Source organism: Heteronotia binoei, chromosome 4 (genome assembly GCF_032191835.1).
Source record: "Heteronotia binoei isolate CCM8104 ecotype False Entrance Well chromosome 4, APGP_CSIRO_Hbin_v1, whole genome shotgun sequence".
NCBI lineage: Eukaryota > Metazoa > Chordata > Lepidosauria > Squamata > Gekkonidae > Heteronotia > Heteronotia binoei.
Genome location: NC_083226.1, coordinates 140629158 through 140645181, shown reverse-complemented (window position 1 = coordinate 140645181; position 16024 = coordinate 140629158). Strand labels below are relative to the sequence as shown.

Here is a 16024-nt window from a genome sequence, read left to right as displayed (position 1 = left end):
TTTTACTTGCATGTAGCAACACCTGCTTGCAAAAGCAATTTAAAGAGGTTTGAGAGGTTTTTCCCTTTAAATTGCTTTTGCATGATCGCTCTCTCTTCCTCCCCCCCTTTCATTCTGCTGGCTTTGGGAAGCTGCCACCAGTAGAAAATATGAATTTTCCCCCAAACCTCATGAATTGAGCCAGTTTGGTAAATGGGGAAATTTGTTGTTTGTGTAATGTCATGAACCATGATCTGGGACGAACCTCCATTTCTTGGTTCTTAAGCACCTGTATGACACATGCTTAGGAGACCTGATTCAGTCCTTAACGGACCTAATTTCTGATCTATGCTTGATGTGTTTTCTGCAGAAAATACCAATATAACACCAATTTACTTGAGGTAGGTCAGTTACAATTTAAGTTACATTCTTAATATCTCTCTCTGCAGCTCTTTCTGTTCAGTCCTTTCAGTAGTATTTAAAGCTATTGGTTTTCAGTCCATATACGTGATTTGTAAACCATGTAGGGGCCCAAATAAACATTGCTTATTGATTTATAAGTTTAACTGGGACTTTGTTGTATTTTGACCTGAAGAAGGCCTTTGCAGGCTGAAACGTGTCAGGTCATGTGTGTATCTTTCATGTGCATTTATCACTCTGATGATTTTATGAGGCTTCATCTGGGCCCCTACAAGATTTTTATATGTTTTTGTAATAAACATGTACTTTTGTCTATAACTATTGATGTTTTTAACCTTTGACCCCTTAATATTATAAACTTCTTTTGGAGGTTTTTGTGTGGTTGGTTTAGTTTCTCTTACCATCACTTTGTGGGTGGATTCATATTAAACCCATGTATTTATCTTTAGTTAGTATAATTTTACTTTACAAATGTTTTAAGTAAAATTAGAAATCCAAATTTTTTCGATATTTGATGACAGATATGGTCATAACTCCATTAGCTTAGGTGACCTAATTTGTGCATGTTATTTCAAGATGGGGAGTGTATTCATAGATGTATTTGATTATAATTACAAGGCTCTGAATACATGTAAAGAAAATTGCAAAATTCTCTTTTAGTAGATGTATGAGTTTACCATTCATGTCATAATTATCTGTAATGGAGAAAAATAGTGATTTGTGGTACTTGAGATGAAAAATGTATGAGTGAAGGAACACATTTATCTTTGTAGGATATTTGTTGGTCTGTTTACAAAAGGCACAGATGTGAAATTTGCCTCAATAATTAGATTTTTAATTAGTATATCATAAGATTGATAAATTATTGTACTTTGTGTAGTTGGGAATTCATACAAACACAAATACATATATGTAATGATGATTGTAAGTTGGTGATCTGTTTTCTGACATAGTTATATGTTATAAAGCTTCTGTATTATATCAGAAGAAATACCAGGGTGCAATAAAATAATGTAGCATAGCATGTGGGTTAGTTAGCTCTATTAAATATAGAATCATAGAATCTAAGAGTTGGAAGAGACCTCCAGGGTCATCTAGTCCAATCCTCTGCACAAAGCAGGAAATTCACAAGTCCCCCCCCCACACACAGTGACCCCTTCTCCAAGCTCAGAAGATGGCACCCCCCAAAACACACACACACACACACCAGGATCCCTGCTAAAACTGGCCTGGAGAAAAATTGCTGCTTGACCACAAAGTGGTGAACAGCATTTCCTTGGGCATATAAGAGGGAGCCATAAGAACTAAGTACTGATACAGCCCTTCCTATCTTCCCTTTCATGATCTGCCTAAGTTCACAGAATCAGCAGTGCTGTCAGATGGCCATTAGCCAGGGCCAGGGCTTTCTCTGCCCTGGCCCCAGCCTAGTGGAACATGCTTCTGGCTGATATCAGGATACTCTGGGGCTTGTTACAATTTCACAGGGTCGGTAAAACAGAGTTGTTCCACCAGACCTATGGTTGAGGTGGCAGGTATCTACTAGTTGGCCTCCCTGTTGCAGCTCAGATGCTAGAATACCACCAAAGATTATGTTGCTCAGTTATGGTCTAATGATTCCCAGATCAGGCATTAATATTAAAACAAGCGCAGTGCCATCAAGTTCAAAAGTTTTGGAAATCTATTCAAAGCAAACTGCATACAATTCTACATGTTCCTATACCTCTAAAATGTGAATATTTTATTTTAAACATTTGGACATGCCATTTAGAAAACTTTCACAATTATGAACTGCCAGAAAAATTATGTGCAGTGGCACGTTTGGAAATAGCATTGAAATGGAAATCTTCAAACAACTATCAACAGACAATTGGCAAATAAAAGTTCAGGAAATGTGTGTGCTTGATAAAATTACTGACTCATTAAAGCAACAGGACTCAGAGTTATACGAGTCCACCTTTTTTACAACTTGGTCTCCATACTTAGATTATCTTGCGTCAGACACACTTTACGCCTCTTAACTGGAAGTGATTAACAATATTTATTAAATGTATGTTTTTAAATTTATTTTATGTTGGAAATGTAAGGTTTAAACCAAGTAAGGTTTATAGCTGTTTTTTATTTCTTATATATTGTTTTACTGATGATATTTGTATATTCTTACCTAAACCTTAATATTGTCAAGACTCATCCCAACTTCAGAAAAGTTTCATTTATGTATACGTAAATTGACACTCAATTTTCTTTTGTGATACTTTATATTCTAAATAAAGATTTGTATTTTTTTAAAAAACCCAGCACAGTGCCAACCCATGATTGATATATTGTTAATTTAAATTGCTTAAACTGTTTTATTATATATTTATTGTAATTGTTTTTACTGTTTTAACATATTGATGTGACCTGCCCCGTGCCCATTCACAGGAAGGGCAGGATATAAATCTAAATAACTAACAACAAGTGATGCAGTTGTATAGTATGCTAGAATTCTCTAGTTAAAAATATTTTTTATTTCCCTTCCTATAGTTGCCGTACAAGTAATCGGAAAAGTTTGATATGCAATGGACAGTCTCCGGCTATGCCTCGACCCCATTCACCACTTTCAGCTCATGCAGGTAAATTACTCTCTGTTAAACTTTAATTAAAAAAAACTGATTGGTAATATTTCTGAAATTGTAATATTTCATTTTAGCAATATATATGATATAAAGATTTGGCATAATGTACTAAACTTGACTAAACTGGAATTCCTTTGGAAGGATTATTACCTGGCACCAGGTCAGCTAATGCTGGCTAGAATTTTGATTGGATATTCTGATTGAAGGAATTATAAAACACTATAAACTACCCTGCAGATTGTTCTTATTTCAAAGTAGCAAGGCTATGCAATGAGCATCTGAGATCAATTACAATAGATCAAAGATCTGTGTAGTGTCTGCTATGTTTTAGCTCACTGGTGTTACAATCTCTGTACTTGCCACCTGTTCAAAGGCTTAACCAGCAGTTTAGCAGCACAATCAAGCTACAAAGTGGTTAAATAAATAAAAGCTGCCTTCTATTTATTTGTGCTGAATTGTACTAAAATAAATATCAAAGAAAGCTAGTGTAATGGCAAAAAAGATGGAACAGTAAACCAGAAAGTTCCTAATCTCATCCCTACCATGAAGCCACAAGCTTTCTGATGTGGTTTCTGTCGGTTGATCAGTAGTTTTAGGGGGGAAAGGACAGATGTGTCTCATAGGTCACAAGTTTAGGGGTGCTCCTGGATCCCTCTTTAAATATGGAAGCCCAGGTGGCAGCCACTGCCAGATCAGCCTTCTATCATCTGCAGCTGATAAGGCAGTTGGTCCCCTACCTCGAACACAGCGACTTGAGGCTGCCCTTGTCTCAAACCAGGAAGCTTCAACTAGTGTAGAACGCATCAGCCAGGTTGTTAATGGGCTTTCCTTTCCACATTCAACCTGTGCTGAAAGCGCTGCACTGGTTGCCTATTGCATACCGGGTTCGTTTCAAGGTGTTGGTTCTCACCTTTAAGGCCCTATATGGCCAGGGGCCTGCATACCTTAGGGACCGCCTTTCCCCTTATGTTCCCCGGAGAGCACTTCGGTCTGAATCACAAAATCTACTTACAATCCCCGGCCCTAAGGAGGCCAGGCTCATGACAACTAGAGCCAGAGCCTTCTCTGTAGTGGCTCCATGCTGGTGGAATGAGTTGCCGGAAGAGCTCATACAGTTCTGCAGGGCCTGTTAGATGGCACTCTTCCACCAGGTATTTGTACACTAGACTGCTGGCCACTATAGTCTTAGGTAACTTATGAATCATCCTTTGTAATCCGGGGTACAATTTAAGATCGGCTTACAGAGAATTGAAAACTAAGATTATAGCACTGAAATATTTTATGTTTTTATATTATTCTGTGGTCTATGGTTTTAATGTATTACTGTGTTTACTCATGCATATGCATGTCTATGTGAGCCACCCTGAGCCCGCCTAGGCGAAGAGGGCAGGATGCAAATGGAATAAAATAAAATAAATAAATAAATAATAAATAGTAGACTGGCAATATAGTATAGCCACAGAAGGCTTGCTCATTTATCCAGAATTGCCTTTATTGTCCCAAATGGCTTGGCACAATCTTCAGATAACATATTTAGGAATCAGCACTGTGTACCTAGAAAAAGGACAAGTGGAGCATTAGGCTTGAGAAACTTTTAAGTTTTTATGCTGCCACTGCCAGAGGCCTCTCCAGTTTTGTAAAATAGGGCAGGAAGTAACAGCCCATCATAGTTCACCCTACATTTTTGCTATCCAAAGAACTGTTTAGCAACCCTGTATAGAACACAAGAAGAGACAAATGTGGAGGTGTTGCATGAAGAATAAACATATTTAACTCATAGGAGCTTGAAGACCATAACAATGTGACCTAAGTAAGAAGGTATTGTCCACCTTCCAGTGGGGCACCCCTTTGTGGGGCAACACTAAAGATAAAAGTAGGTAGTGTTGTTTGTTATGGCTTAGATATAGGTGGGTTTGGGAGACTCCATTACAAATTCAGCACTGGTTCACCAGAAATCAGGCTACCTTGGAAAGAATCCTGCTGTGTATGGCCCATGACCAGGTGGTAGCCAGTTTCTGTTTTCTACAAGATTGCCACAAAGTCTGATAATTTAACCATATTTACTGTAACAATAAAATAATTTCTAGACTAATTAGACCTTAAACTCCTGTTACTCTTTATTTTGTAAATGTATATGTTACATCTCCAGAGTCCTATTAGAGATGGCTTACAAGTAACAATGTCATTAAAATCATACACTATTTATATAATGTTAATAAAAGGGAAATACTTCTTTGAACTTTTCTGTTCAGTATTTCTTTACTTCAGTAAGAAGCTTATAATGCCAGATAGGTATTTCCTGACATAATTGCAGGGCTTTTTTTTGAGCAGGAATGACAGGAAATCAATTCCAGCTGGCTTGGCATCAGGGGTGTGGCCTAATATGCAAATGAGTTCCTGCTGGCTTTTTCTGCAAAAAAAGCCCTGCTGTACTACCTTTTGACTGAGTGACAGAACAAACTTTTAAAATAGAAGGATGCAGTTGGAGAATGAGGGAAGAGAAGATGATTTGCACACAGTCAAGAGAATCTATCTGTAAGAGCATCGTGACCAAAAAAGTTGACTTGTCTAAAGCAAGCTAGTGGCCAGCAGTGCTGGGAGATGCACAAGAAGAAACTTCAGATGAGGTGGTGATGAAAATTCTCTGTCGGAGTCCTAGTAGATGGAGAAGAAACCCCCTAGTTGGAAAAGAAAGGAGCAATCAAATAGGTGAACAAAGGTTTGTGTGAATCCACATTCCTGAACTCTTATAAGATTCCCTGCCATGTGGAAAGATGCTAGGAAGCCACAGACGTAAGGTGTCTCATTTAATGGTGTCAGCAGACTTGAATAGCTAAGTGTGCAGGCGCTAAGAAGGAACAATCCTAAATGTTTTGGGGCTAAACTCCAATTAAGAAGATGGGACTTTCCTGTGAATAGGCATTTTTAGAATTGCTCCCACAATATACACGGACACATAACACTACCTTATACTGAATCAGACCCAGAATCCATCAAAGTCAGTATGCAGACTGGCAGCAGCTCTCCCACATCAGCTACTGCCAGATCTTTTAATTGGAGATACCGGGGTCTGAACCTAAGACCTTCTGCATGCCAGCAAATGCTCTACCACTGAGCCACAACCCCTCCCAATATAGCTGATTAAATTCTACAAAAATGGCTGCATATAAAACAGTCGGACATGTTCAGTGCTTATATATTGCCTAGTCAACTGCTCCTAGTCATGGGACTTGCTTCTATGTAAACTTATTATTCCTGAGGTCCTTTTAGCCACAGCTTCTGCCTGCTGCATTCTTCCTGCAAAGTTAATCCTTGAGATGTTCTGATTCTTAGTTTTTACACTGCAGTGCCCATAATTATCCTGAAGCTAGTGGCCAATTTTGAGATGCCTAGCTTTAGATTCCAATAAAATGTCTGCCATAAACAGACGACTGTCACTGCCATTGCAGACAGCTGAGGAGGAAAGTTTTTCCGTGGATAACCTGGGCCATGATGTCCTAATTTCCTAAATTTTGGCACTGCAACTCCCATCATTATCCTACAGTAGATAGCCAGTTTTCAAATACATGGCTTTATTGTCTAATGAGCTATGCCTGCTACAGACCATGAACCTTAGTTTCTGTTGCAAATCGCACTGACGTGGTTTCAGGAGATAATTTGAGCAAGGGTGTTCCTTTTGGATACTGGATCCAAATTCTATGACTAAAGAGGAAAGTATAGTATTTCTACTGCCCCATCTGAGTACGTTTTTTGGGAAGGAAGGCCCTCCACTGTGTGGAGAGGGAAGTTCCTCCACCGTGCAGTCAACAAGCTGTATAACTTATATGTCAAGATCACACAATACATCAAAAAGGAGTTTCATCCAAATATTGGTGACATCACAGCATGTACCTCCTGATGACTTCTCTCAGTGGCTTCATATAGGTATTAAATAGGATGGGGGTATGATGGAACCCTGTGGCACCCGACAAACCAACAACCAAAGGGGCTGAGTTGGAATTCCCCAACACCAGTTTGGTGTAGTGGTTAAGTGTGCGGACTCTTATCTGGGAGAACCTGGTTTGATTCCCCACTCCTCCACTTGCACCTGCTAGCATGGCCTTGGGTCAGCCATAGCTCTGGCAGAGGTTGTCCTTGAAAGGGCAGCTGCTGTGAGAGCCCTCTCCAGCCCCACCCACCTCACAGGGTGTCTGTTGTGGGGGAGGACGGTAAAGGAGATTGTGAGCCGCTCTGAGACTCTTCTGAGTGGAGGGCGGGATATAAATCCAATATCTTCTCCTTCTTCTTCTTCTGAGACCAACTCCACAGATAGGACGTGAACCACTATAATACAATGCTGTAGTCCCAGTTCTGAGAGGCAGCACAGTAAGATACTGTGGTTAATGACTGCTGAGAGATCCATCAGAACTAGCAGGATCACATTTCCCATCTATTCAATAATCAACCAAGATGACCAAAACGGTCTCTGTTCCAAATCGAGGCCTGAAGCCAGACTGAAATGGGTCTAGAAAATCAGTCTCTTCAAAGAATCCCTGGAGCTGAGAAGCAACAACCTGATCTTCTTCGTGGTCTCTGTGCAGTCCCACACATGGGTCTTGCCGCAGGCAACGGATCCATACCTCGGAGCTCCAATAGCTCGCCTATAGCGCTTTTGGCGCGCTTCCCTCCCGCCCTGGGGAGCAGGCAGCGACTGCGCATGCCTGGAGCGGGGGGGGAGCGCCCATTCCACTCAGTTTCTTCCTTACCGCCGCCCGGACAACACCTTCCTCGCTGTGTTCTCTCCTTAGCTCGTCTTCTCCTTGTCTTCTCCTCGTCTGGTATCGTATTTCTTCTTTCCTTCTTCACCTATCTTTCGTCCCTAGAAAATAAAATAAAAACCGTTTCTGCGCTTTCCTTTCCCTTTTTCTTACTCTTCCCCCCCCTCCCCTGTCTGGAGTGTATGGAAGGGAAGGTTATTTTCAAAAAGTGCAGGCACTGTGGAGCCAAGATCCCCACCACAGACGGCCACAGCCATTGCCTTTTCTGCCTTGGGGAAAGCCATCGAGTAGACTCCTGTATTCATTGTGCTAGCTTCGGCAAGCAAGCCCGTAAAAACCACGCTGCGAGGCTCCAAAGTTTCCTCCTTGAACAGTCCCTGCGGGTTATGCCCACCTCTGACTCGCCGCCTCCCCCACTACGAGCGGGAGATTCGGCTTCCCTGGCCGCGCTTCAGTCGCAAAAGCAGACAGCTACAGCGCACAAGTCCGGGAAAAGACCTTTGAAGCACGCTGATCCCAGCCATAAGTCTTCTAAAAAACTGGGTCATTCCGAATCGGCTCCGGCGCCTAAAAAACTGCGTCATTCCGAATCGGACTCGGCGCCTAAGAAACCTCGGCATTCCGAATCAGCTGATTCGGCTCCGACAACACAGCACGAGTCGCACTCGGCGCCCAAGAAGTCTCGGGACCCTGCGGCTTTGCCCTCGATGGCTTTGGCTTCGCAATCCACTTCGGCTCTACCGCTGCTGCCGCCTGAGTTATCGACCCCGGTAGACGTCATCACCGATATGCCCCAGCTTACACCTCATACCTCTACTGCGGTGGAGGTGATTCCAATCGGATCTCGGTCACCTTCAGTGCATAGTGTGGTACCCTCCGAGTTCCTTGAACCCGACCCTACCACCGATCCGACCCAGACCTACCTACGGTCATCTCTACGGCCCGGATCCTTCCGAGACGTCGCTATTTCCCCATTGTTCAGAGAATCAGGAACTCAAGTCTCCTCTTATCGGGTCCGCGTCCGATCGTGCAGCCGTCACGACTCCGGCTCCTCCGCTTATTATGAACATCAAGACTACTACTCACGAAGTTGGTATGACTATTCGCCCTTCTCGAGGTCTCCATCGCCTAGGAGCAGCCGTTTCCATCCTCGTTCCCGCTCGCCCTCGGATGAGGGAACTCACCATTCTCGATACCAAGAGCGGGAACCTTACCTGCACCGTGATGTCTCTACTCCACGAATCCGTTACGAGGATTCGCCTTGACTCCGTCGCGAACACCCATCTCGACTCCGTGACTTACCTTGGAGCCATCACGAGGTCTCGCCTCGACTCCATCACGAACACTCCTCTCGCCTCCGTGACTTACCTCAACTTCATCACGAGGACTCACCTCAACTCCGTGACCGTACTCGATCTCTAGATCCGGAAGCTTTTCCCCCTCGGCACCGGGAATCTCCTCGCCATCAGGAGCATTCTCGCTACCGGGATATAGAAAAACCGCGCACAGCTTCTGCAACTATCTCTGTTGCCCCGGGCACTCCACCTAGATCTTCTGCCAGGCATCGAGTCCAGTCTTCAGATCCTCGAGCCTCCACTTCCGAGCCAGTCATACCTCCACCTTCTCCTTCTAGAGAAGCCTCCCTATCCGACAGAGAATCCTCAGCCTCTTCGGACTCGGAAGGCCAACCGCCTTCTCTAGCCTCGGATTCGACTCCACAGATCCGGCTCTCTCCATCAGATGCGTCTAAGGCTTATCTTAACCTCATCACCTCCATGGCAGAAACGCTGAAAATACCACTCCCAGCGGATTCCCCCAAGGTGTACGACATGGTGCATGATCTGGTGCAGTCAGACTTTCCGCCTGGCTCTTTACTCCCGATGCTGCCGGTTCACCTGGAAGGTCTCCGAGAAGCCTGGGACAAACCTGCCTCAATCCCTCCCACTTCCAAGAGGTTCGACTCGCTCTATCGGGTTCATGCCCCTGATGCCAAGTTCCTAGCCACACACCCGGCTCCGAACTCTATTATAGTCCATTCGGCCACGAAGGCCAAGCCCTCTAGACATCCCACACCACCGGATCGAGAAGGGAGAAAATTGGACACTCTTGCAAGAAAATTATTCAATTTAGCTTCTACCAATTCCAAGCTCAATAATTATTTAGCATACTTTGCTGCTTACATTTTTAATTTGGCTAACCAGTTTACGCCCCTCATACCCTCTCTTCCTGAGACCTCCCAGAAAACAGCCTCCACCCTGGTCTCCGAACTGTCCAGGGTTTCCAAACAACAGATCAACTCTATTCGCCATGCTGTCTCCTGCTCTTCCCACGTCTTCGCCTCCTCAGTTGCCTTGCGTCGCCACGCCTGGCTCAGGTCCACCAATCTGCAACCGGACATTAAACAAAAGATAGAGGATCTTCCTTTTGATGGCCTGGGTCTCTTTCATGCCTCTACTGATGAGGTTTTGACCGGTTGACGACGGCCGTAAGAGGGCCAAGCGACTGGGAGTCTCTCTACCATCCTCCCAGCCATTCAATCGAACCAGGTCCTGGAAACCCTCCTTCCAGAGACGTCAACGTTCTCCCAAACAGGGTGAATATTGGAAGCGAAGGCCTACACAACAGAAACCTCCATTCCACCAGAGACCACGGCCTCAACAAACCAAAAAGACCTCTCTTCCTGCCAAGCAGTCTCTTTGACTTCCTCCCCATGCAGCCGGCCTACCTGACACGTCTTTCCCCATTCTATCAGACTTGGAACTCCATTACGACCGATTCCTGAGTACTCACCATCGTACGCCTGGGCTACGCAATCGAGTTCATTTCACCGCCTCACCACCACTACTTCACTACTACCCCCCCCCCCCCCCTCTCCATCTCCAACAAGAAATTCTGGACTTGCTCCAGAAAAAGGCCATAGAACCTGTTCCTCCTCAACATCGAGGGACGGGTTTCTACTCGAGATACTTCCTAGTCCCCAAGAGAGATGGAGGCAAGCGCCCTATCCTGGATCTCCGGAAGCTAAATGCACACATCGAGTGCAGGAAGTTCAGAATGATCTCCCTGCAGTCCATTCTGCCATTGATTCCCAAGGACTCCTGGATGGCTTCCCTAGATCTTCAGGACGCTTACTTCCATGTGACCATTCGACCTCAACATCGGAAGTATCTGCGATTCGCCATGGGCCGGGACCACTTCCAATACATTGCCCTACCGTTCGGCCTCTCCACTGCACCCAGGGTTTTCACCAAGTGCATGGCAGTGGTGGCAGCTGCCCTTCGCATTCGGAACATCCCAGTCTTCCCATATATCGACGACTGGCTCTTTATTGCACCAACTCAACATCAGCTGCAGAGCAACCTCAACACAGCTCTCACCCTTCTGAATTCCTTGGGCCTGCGTGTGAATGCCACCAAATCGCACCTCACACCTACCCAGGACCTCAAATTTATAGGGGCTCTTCTACGCACTTCTCTCCATCGCGCTTTCCTCCCCGAGGATCGAGCGCTAACGATCATTGCATTAGCCAAGTCGATTCAACAACAGCCTCGTCAGTCTGCATTCACAATCCAACGCCTGCTGGGCCTTATGGCTGCCACAACATCTGTCCTTTACTTTGCCAGGCTACGGATGAGACAACTACAGCTCTGGTTTGTACGAGCTTACCATCCTCAAGTGCAACCGCAGAGCCTTTTACTTACTGTTCCACAGAGAGCACTTCTCTCTCTCACATGGTGGACTGTACCCAACAGCCTCCTCGCAGGCATGCCGTTTCTACCGACTCCTCCGAGGGCGTTTGTGACAACAGACGCCTCCAAGTGGGGATGGGGAGCCCACTTAGAGGACAAGACCGTCAGAGGGCTTTGGACTCCCTCCGAGAGGGCCATGCACATAAACTGCTTAGAACTGATCACTGTTCACAGGGCCCTCCAATCGTTCCTCCCACTGATCGAGGGTCGGCACGTTCAGATCTCCACTGACAATATGGCAACAGTCTACTACATAAACAAGCAGGGAGGCACCAGATCCCTCCGGCTGTGCCGTATAGCCATACTGCTCTGGGAATGGTGTGTCAAGCACAACATCTACATGACTGCCATTCACCTCCCGGGTGTGGAGAATGTTCTGGCCGACTCTCTCAGCAGGTTTCGCATAGACGACCACGAATGATCCATCAATCCGACCTACCTTCGTCGCATCTTCCGATGCTTTGGAACACCCAAGGTGGACGTCTTTGCTTCCAGGGACAATGCCAAATGTCCTCGATTTTATTCCAGGAGGGGCAACGACGCCTTCCTACACAGCTGGACAGGTCCTCTTCACTACCTCTTCCCACCAACCCCCCTTCTGACACGGGTGTTGATAAAGATAGCACGAGATGGCACGGACTGCATCCTCATTGCTCCATGGTGGCCACGGCAACCGTGGTTCACGAGGCTTCTACAAATGTCCCGCCACACTTACCGCCGCCTCCCTCCTGTGGGCGACCTCTTATCCCAGGCCAATGGTCAGGTACTACATCACAACCCTCAGGTTCTGGCCTTGGCAGCCTGGAGAATACATCCGCCTGCCTCTCCACAGAGGTAGCCAACATCATTCTCAACGCAAGGAAGCCTTCCACCAGACTTTCGTACCAACGCAAATGGAAGCGCTTCTGTTCATTCGTGACATCTAATCAGCTGCAGCCAGAATCAGCACCTCTTAACCTGAATCTTGATTATCTACTCTCTCTACAGAAATCAGGACTCTGCTATTCTTCCCTAAAGGTTCACCTCTCTGCAATTTCCGCGTTTCATGAGCCTGTTGACGGCAAGACGGTGTTCTCTCATACCTTGTCTAAGTCCTTTCTTAAGGGCATGTTGCACCTCCATCCACCTGTCAAACCCTTCGTACCGACTTGGAGTTTATCCCTAGTTCTCTCCTGTTTAATGAAAGTTCCCTTTGAACCTTTGGCTACCATAGACCTCAGCCTTCTTTCCTGGAAGACAGCATTGCTAGTGGCCCTTACCTCAGGCAAACGGGCAAGTGATTTATGCGCCTTCTGCCATGATTCTCCCTACACCATTTTCCATAGGGACAAAGTTGTTCTACGGCCGGACCCTGCATTCCTTCCTAAAGTTGTCTCCCAGTTCCACTTATCAACCTCGACTTCCTTGCCAACGTTTTTCTCCAACCCAACCGACCCAGGTCAAAGGGCCCTACATTCCCTGGATGTCAGAAGGGCCTTATCTTTCTACCTTGCTCGTACACAACCTTTCCGTAAGGACCCCAATCTGTTTGTGGCCTACGGTAAGCCTCACAGAGGACACAAAATTTCTACCCAGAGACTATCTAAATGGGTGGTGAGTGCCATTAGGTTGTGCTATGAACTGGCTAAGCAGCCTCTACCCGAAGGCCTCAAGGCGCACTCGACCAGAGCGGTCTCCACGTCTTCGGCCTTCTTACAGGGCGTCTCCTTAGAGGACATATGTGCTGCTGCATCGTGGTCCTCACCATCCACGTTCGTCTCCCATTATGCCTTGGACGTCGTGCGAGACAAGATGCCTCCTTCGGCCAAGCGGTCCTCAGATCCATCTTCCATTGAAGCTATGGGTGAGTGCATCCGCTTCCATCTATAACCTGTATGGCATCATAACCTATATGCTGTAATGTCATTTGACTGTGTTACTAACTCTTTTCTCTCACCAGCACCCTCCTCCTGGACATTCAGCTGGCTAGTCACCCATGTGTGGGACTGCACAGAGACCACGAAGAAGATAAACAGGTTGCTTACCTGTAACTGATGATCTTCGAGTGGTCATCTGTGCAGTCACACACGCCCACCCAGCCTTCTTGTGATTGTTGCTTAACCTTGTATAGTGTCATGCCAGCGGCGGCTGGAAGAAACTGAGTGGAATGGGCGCTCCCCCCCCCACTCCAGGCATGCGCAGTCGCTGCCTGCTCCCCAGGGCAGGAGGGAAGCGCGCCAAAAGCGCTATAGGCGAGCTATTGGAGCTCCGAGGTATGGATCCGTTGCCTGCAGCAAGACCCATGTGTGTGACTGCACAGATGACCACTCGAAGATCATCAGTTACAGGTAAGCAACCTGTTTTTCTAGTACCTTGCCCAAGAATGGAAAACTAGAAACTACTGTGCGTCTGTGTGATCTGGAATAATTCTATCTTTTTTCTTGTCCTATTTTTTCACTTTGCATAAAATTGAAATAATAATAAAATAAATGCCACAGTTGCAATGCTAGGTATCTGCATTTTAAGGTTCAGATTTCCAAAACTCTTCCTCCACCAGGATAGTCCTTTAGAAATATTGAATTGCTGATAGTAAATTAAAGATTTCTTTAAAGCAAGCCAGTGGTTATCATTATAAACCCACTTAAATCTTTATGAAGCTCCCAGGTCCAGGGGCCACATTCCCCTGGGGAGGCACCATCTTTCTCCACATTGCTTTCCACATGAGGCAGAACTGTGAAGCTTGCATTTAAATGCTTTGGTTCCTTTACATGACCAACTCCAGAGATTAGCCATCACCATGTGACTCAGCCAGCTTACACCTCCTCATCAGCATCTGTTTACACCTTGCTGCTAGGCCTGCTTTCTCTGCTTGAGTCCTTCCCTCAAGTCCTTAAATCTCCTGCCCTGACTACTGCACCTTCCTGCAGGGTTAAGCCAGGGTTGGTCCATCTGGCTTGGTCAGGCATGCAGAGTTCCTCCTGGCTGTCCTTGAGGCCAGTACTGCCAACTTCTGAGGCTTCAAGAGGCATGGTATGTACCTTCCTGTATGCAAAGACCCCAAGACTGCCTGTTCCCAACACCTTCACCTGGGGGCGTGGGGGCCTTTCATCTTCCTGGCCACTCCTAGTTCCTATTTTTCTGCTCCTGCAAGCCCTTCCTCTCAAGGAGAATTTTACCTGAGAAGAGTCCTGCTGCCCTGCTTCTACTCCTGAGGAAGTCCTTTCTCACAATGAGGCCTTTACACAAGAGGAGTCCTTTGATCCATAGAAAACTAATGATGGTGAGTCAGGCTTCTGCTCCTCCCTTACTGTTGCCACCTACCTGGCTATGTTGTTCCTGCTAAGCCATTGGGCTGCTGTCCTCCCCCAGGGTCATGCCGCGTTCCACCTCTTCTCCCCCAGTGGCAGGGAGCCCTGAGCTGTGAGAATGGTCAATATTTTCTTTACTTGCACTGAAAAAGGCATCTTCTGGTGAACCTGTAACAGTCATCTTCTAGGTGATATGTAATGAATCATGGTTTTATAAATGTTCAGTAAATCTTCAGCTATTTATACATTGTTATACAGAAATCACCTGGTGGTTTCTTGAAAAAATGTTTTGTGGGGCATATCTTTTTCAGGATCTTAGGAAGTATACCTTCTTGGATATCACCTGCATTATAACATTCCTGATTTCATCACAACACGTTCTACAGACCAGTAAAAGAGATAATTATAGTGCTTGTATGATCTGTGGCTATGATATGAAAATGCAGAGGGACATTTTGAAGAAAGTTTCTGTCTTATCTGAAATTTAAAGGAGCAATTATAATTAATCCTTAAGTCTTTCAACATTAATACATTGTCAGTTCTTCAGAAACTTTAAAAAAAATAAAAATGGAATAATTATATATTTAATCAGTATAACATTCTACTTCTCACAAGATATACCGTTCTTGTTTTTGTGGCAGAGATGCAGGATTTCTAAAGCTAATTATTCTCAACACTAACTGTGTTTATAATGAGGCTTCATATTTATTGTCATTAAATACACTATTGTCTTGAAATGCAGGTTATTGGGGGTGGGGTTCAGTGTTAACTTGTCCCTGGAGATCACAGTATTAATTATGTTTTTAATGCCTGACCTCACCAATCAGACTTTCTTTATCAGGTCAGAAATGTCAATAGCAGTCTCTCAACAGCATATGAAGTATCGTAAAACTAAAACATGCAACAGCCAGCAGATCCCAGGGAACAGCAGGGTTTGAGTAATAAGCAGGCACTGCACATATGGGCAGAGAATTAACTGGTGCTAGTTATTCTTTGGAAGCCTCTCAGGCATTTGCTTACAGATGGGTGAATGAGTGCTGAGAGGAATGCTGTGAGTGATGAAGGTCATAGATAGGACTTCAGTTGTAATCTTTCTTGCTTTTCTGGCATTTCATACCTAAAATCTACAGCAGTAGACTGCTTTCCCTTGTTTTCTCTGGATTTTCTTGCATGTTAGCTGGCTGTTTTGAATTAACTGGCTCAGAGCCAGTTGGTGT

The 16024-nt window shown here is 45.2% G+C and overlaps 1 protein-coding gene across 11 annotated transcripts in view; it reads left to right on the top strand.

Annotated features, from left to right (window-relative positions):
* The window catches only part of MAST4 (microtubule associated serine/threonine kinase family member 4), a 478500-nt gene that overhangs the window by 350296 nt on the left and 112180 nt on the right, over nt 1–16024 (top strand). For all 11 annotated transcript variants that reach the window (XM_060235887.1, XM_060235886.1, XM_060235884.1 and 8 more), the window contains one exon: nt 2923–3011. In XM_060235887.1, coding sequence (XP_060091870.1) covers nt 2923–3011 — 89 coding nt within the window. The remainder of the gene's footprint in view (nt 1–2922; nt 3012–16024) is intronic.